General features: G+C 45.3%; 1 protein-coding gene across 1 annotated transcript in view; it reads left to right on the top strand.

The window, feature by feature from the left end:
* Positions 1–5,054, top strand: part of STAT2 (signal transducer and activator of transcription 2) — a 54,512-nt gene that overhangs the window by 31,928 nt on the left and 17,530 nt on the right. The window contains exons 16-17 of the mRNA XM_015429701.1: positions 1,134–1,232; positions 4,644–4,779. Coding sequence (XP_015285187.1) covers positions 1,134–1,232; positions 4,644–4,779 — 235 coding nt within the window. The remainder of the gene's footprint in view (positions 1–1,133; positions 1,233–4,643; positions 4,780–5,054) is intronic.

The raw sequence follows: 5,054 nt of genomic DNA, 5'->3' as shown, positions 1-5,054 counted from the left end.
TCTTCTTCTTCTTCTTCTTCTTCTTCTTCTTCTTCTTCTTCTTCTTCTTCTTCTTCTTCTTCTTCTTCTTCTTCTTCTTCTTCTTCTTCTCTGTGTCAAACAGGAGGCTGAACTAGATGGACCACTGGTCTGATCCAGTAGGGCTTTTCTTATATTCTTTTTTTGGGTATTTTTGCATGTGTGTGTGTGTGCCTGTGTCTGGAAGTCATGGTGAACTCTGGTGAGTCCTAGTGCGGACATTCAGAGAAGTGGCTTGATAGCCTGCTTCTGGTTTCCCGGCCCTGGTATTCTCTGGAGGTCTCCCATCCAAGCACTTGCCAGGATCGGCCCTGCTTAGCTTCTGAGATATGACGAGATGGGGTTTGCCTGGGCTATCCAGGACAGAGCCTCTTATATTCTTAAGGTACAAAGTAACCCTCTGTATAGTTTTGAGTGGTATGATAAGGATTGCATATGGTCTTGTCACTTGATGTCTTGGTTGGGAGTCATGGCAGGATTATGCTAATAAAGCCACAGAGCAAGGCTTTGACCAGATATATTGCCCCTCTTTATTTGGCATATTTTTCCAAGGTATCCCCAGTGTGGAAAGGATCATCTTTCTGTTGCCTGTTTTGGCTTCTTTCCAGTTCTCTTTAGCTATGAATGCAGTGGCAGCCTCCTACATTCAAACCCTGGCCAGATGTTGTTTTTCCAAGCCAATGCATGACTCCTCTAATTGATAAACTTTATCTCCTTGATGAGCAGAATACTATTGTTGCTGCAGGAAAGTAAGACAGCAGGGGGAAAATGGGAGCGAAGGAGGCTCATCATAAGTATGTGTCAGGATTTCTGGCACATTAAGCAGCCAGAGGGTAAGCATGGTTGGTGGAGGTGGTAGAAGGTGCCGTCAAGGCACAGCTGACATGGCAACCCAGATGTTCAGAGGTGGTTTTGCCATTGCCTGCCTCTGTGTAGTGGCCCTGGTCTTCCTTGGTGACCTCCCATGCAAGTACTAACCATGGCTGAGCCTGCGTAGCTTCCAAGATCTGATTGACTTCAGGCTAGCCTGGGCCAACCTGGTCCTTTAATCCGGCATTGTGCGGTTCGGGGCAGTGTTGATTCCCAATCTTCAGCCTCTGATGTTTCTCCATTAGGCATCCACTTTGCCTGTGGTGATCTTCTCTAATGTCAACCAGGCATCCAGTGCCTGGGCCTCCATCCTGTGGTGCAATATGCTTGGAGCAGACCCAAAGGTAAGAAGCAGACAGGTCCATCACCTTGTGCCCCAACTTTATAGGCTGTGTAGGACTCCAGGCCAGCAATTTGCTGCCTCCATTGTTCCCATCTATCTCAGCTGGGTTAGCCTGTTCAGTCCAGAATATAAACATATTGGGCATGATTTTTCTTCTTTACTTTCTCTAACAGTTTGGCTTCCCCATTTTAACTTTCTGTCAGGGTTACAGGCTGTTCCCGATGGCAGTGTTCTGATTCAGTGCTTTTGAGCAGGTCCCTGATCCTGTCCATATGGCAGGGTCCAAAGAGTGTATCTGCATAGCTGGCTTGCCCAGTTAAGCACGAGGATCTTTCTGAAAATAGCTGCCTGTCCTTAAGATGCTGCTTGTGCTGCAAAGTGTGCAAAGACATAGAGGAAGGTGGTGCCATCCATATCTGAAGCAGCCATTAGAAAAGAGGGCTTGTATTGTATCACTCCACTAGACAAAGCTTATAGCCTTCCTCCAGTTTAAGTGGTGCTTCCTCCAGCAGAAGAATTGCTTATGTTAGAGGGGGAAGGCATCTTAGGCTGGGGGACTTGCTCCAGCCTAAGCTAAGATACACATCGGTATACAGAAAATATAGTAATAGTCACCGTCGCAATAAATTTTGAACTATACAGGCCTCTGTCAGGGGAGTACTTCAAGCCAAATGGAACTTCATGAGAAAGGAGTACTCAAATAGGCACAGCAAGCTTGGGTTAAAAAATCATTTCTTTATGTGCCAAAGAGTAATTGTGCTCATTAAAAGAGACAGAGCCAATGGTAGGGTTGCTGTGGCTACTAAGCAGAAACTGCTAATTGAAAGGTCAGTTTCAGTAACAACAGTGACTGGGAGAATGAGGAGCCTCTTTAGTAATCTGAAGGCTGCAATTGCTTTCCAGATTGGAACTGACTTCTTAGTAACATCCTTAGGATCAGGTCACTGCCAAAGGTCCTTGTGGGATTATTGCAGGGAATATGGTGCTTCATTCAGCAACACCTTAGTAGTATCTGGACCTTTCGTGGAAAGCAGCTCTCATTCTCTTTTTGGCCCTTTCCACATTACCATTCTAAACAGGATGTTATTCACTGTTGGACCGATTTCGAGTAAAGCAATACAGGGATGGGGCTTTCATACAGTGAATTCCTTTCTGTTAATGTGCCGTCTCTGAAATGCTATGGTAATTTCAAACAGTGCCATTTCCCCCCCCTGCCATTTTTCACCACCTCAGGCCTTTTTTTAACAATCGAAGTTGAGTGATATAGCGCTAAACAGAAGTAGCACTTCAGTGTTATAGCAGCGCCATTGAGATGCCTTGACTCCCTTGAGTCTATAGCACTCAACTCAGAATGTTAAAAAAAAAGTCTGAGGAAGATTGAGCAAGGAAAAAAGCAGCATTGCAGGAAGTGCTATGGACATTTTAAACAGCATACCACAGTGATTCGAAGCTCAACAAAGGGGTAGAAAACGGAAGAAAGCAGTATCCCTCAAAAGCGGCTCAACCACGCTTTGCTAACCCAACACAAGTGGGTTTGTATGAACAGGTAAATAAATTCCACCAGCAGCCAGTTACTAAAATGGTTCTGTCTGAAATGGCAGGAAAAAACCCATTAGCAAACAGTTACTAAAACAGAATACAGGGCAATTTGAAAGGGGTCTTTGTTTCCTGACTTTAATTCCTTTGTGTATGTCAGAAGAGTGTCAGATGATCCACAGCTGTGTGGCACCATGAACGTGTGTGTATGCAACAGTCATATGTACATATAGGCCATTCCAAATTACTGTCTCCTAGGGTTGCCAGCAGCCTGAAGGAAAATGTCCTGCCCTCTTCTATAGAGGCTTTTAATGTGTAGAAATGAGCAGCTAAAGCTTTTCTGACATGAAGGTAAATAACATCACCTGATAAATAACATGGCTTAACCCTTTACCAAAGGGACAGGACATTTTTCTCCAGTACATTGGCAACTGTATTGAGGAAAGGTGGGATATAAATATTTTAATAAATTAATTAAGGAATACTAAGGTGGAAGACAGGAGGGCCTGGCGGGATCTGGTCCATGGGGTCGCGAAGAGTCGGACTTGGCTGTGCGACTGAACAACAACAAATCTCCCTACTGTACTCTGTTCTGTTGCTCTGTTAGAGGAGGGACTGTGGCTCAGTGGTAGAGCAATCTGTGTGGCATGCAGAAGGTCTCAGGTTCAATCCCCAGCATCTCCAGTTAAAGGACTGGGCATTAGTGACGTGAAAGGCCTCTGCCTGAGACCCTGGACAGCCACTGCTAGTCTTGAGTTGACAATACCAGCCTTGATGGTTGTTTTTGTTTGTTTTGCCATCAAGTCTTAGCTGACTTGTGGCAACCCCGGTAGGGTTTTCAGGGCAGGAGACATTTAGAGGTGGTTTGCCATTGCCTGCCTCTGCATCACAACCCTGATATTCTTTGGTGGTCTCCCATCCAAATACCAACCAAGGCTGACCCTGCTGAACTTCTGAGATCTGACAAGTGGATTAACCTGGGCTAACCAGGTCAAGGCGACCTTGTCAGGGGTATGATTCAGTATATGGCAGCTTCATGTACTCTGGTACGAGAGGGCATGAATCTAATGTGAGTCTACATCAGAGGATTCCCTCTTGGGAATGTCCCAGGTTGCAGCAAGGTAGAGACAGGTGTGCAGCCTGGTTCTCTGGTTCTGTTTTGATATAACCCTCACCTCTTGTCATGGTGCTCTTTGCATATTATGTACAGAAGGAGCGAGAAACAGACCCCTTTGAGGGTCTACCTGAAGTGCCACCCTTTAATAAATTTACTTCTAGGTAGGCTTGCTGGGGTGGGTCCATAGCTCAGTGCTGGAGCATCTGTTTGGCGTGCAGAAGGCCCCAGGTGCCGTCCCTGGCATCTCCAGTTAAAAGGACCAGGCCATAAGTGATGTGAAAGACCTCTGCTTGAGACCCTGAAGAGCCACTGCTGGTCTGAGTAGATAATACTGACCTTGATGGACCGATGGTCTGATTCAATATAAGGCAGCTTCATGTGTATTGGTAACCCAGTAGGTCCCATATGAAAGTGCCCTGTGAAGTAGCTCACATAGCTACGTTTGTGCATTAAAAAGGTATTCTGCTCCGTTTCTTACCTTTCCATCCTAAGAGGAGTTATGCCATTTTAAGCACATTGATTTAAAATAAAAGGGTGTGATTCTGTCTAAAATGGCAGTGTTAATCCCAGATTTCCTTTTAAATTATGCCCTGTTCTCTCTCCTCATGCAGTCCCATCTGATTGATTAATATCTCTCTCTCTCTCTCTCTCTCTCTCTTTTTTTCTTTCTTTCTTTCTTTCTTTCTTTCTTTCTTTCTTTCTTTCTTTCTTTCTTTCTTTCTTTCTTTCTTTCTTTCTTTCTTTCTTTCTTTCTCTCAGAACCAGCAATTTTTTTCCAGTCCACCAGCTGCCACTTGGGCCAAGTTGTCAGAGGTGCTCAGCTGGCAATTCTCAGATGCTACTAAGCGAGGCCTCGATGTGAACCAGCTGAAAATGCTTGGAGAGAAACTCTGTGGTAATGTAGGGCAGGTGCGGGGCTGGAACAGCCAGATAGAAATTGTTGTTGTGACTTAGCCCAAGGCCAGACTTAAAGGGAGATAATGGGGACTGGTTCAAGTTCTAGCTGCACTTGGAAGTTCACTACGGTGAAGGGGAAGCCAGTGGATGGCAAGAGACTGGGCTTCAGATATGATTGTCTGATCCTTGGAGCAAAGGCTTTGGTCTTGCCCCATAGAAGCAGTGGCAAGGGGTGGACAGTAGGGGGGTGCAAATATATATATATATATATAT

This window comes from Gekko japonicus, unplaced genomic scaffold (genome assembly GCF_001447785.1).
Source record: "Gekko japonicus isolate JY-2015 unplaced genomic scaffold, Gekko_japonicus_V1.1 scaffold947, whole genome shotgun sequence".
NCBI lineage: Eukaryota > Metazoa > Chordata > Lepidosauria > Squamata > Gekkonidae > Gekko > Gekko japonicus.
Note: the sequence above shows the minus strand (reverse complement) of the source record. Positions and strands in the feature narration are given on the sequence as shown.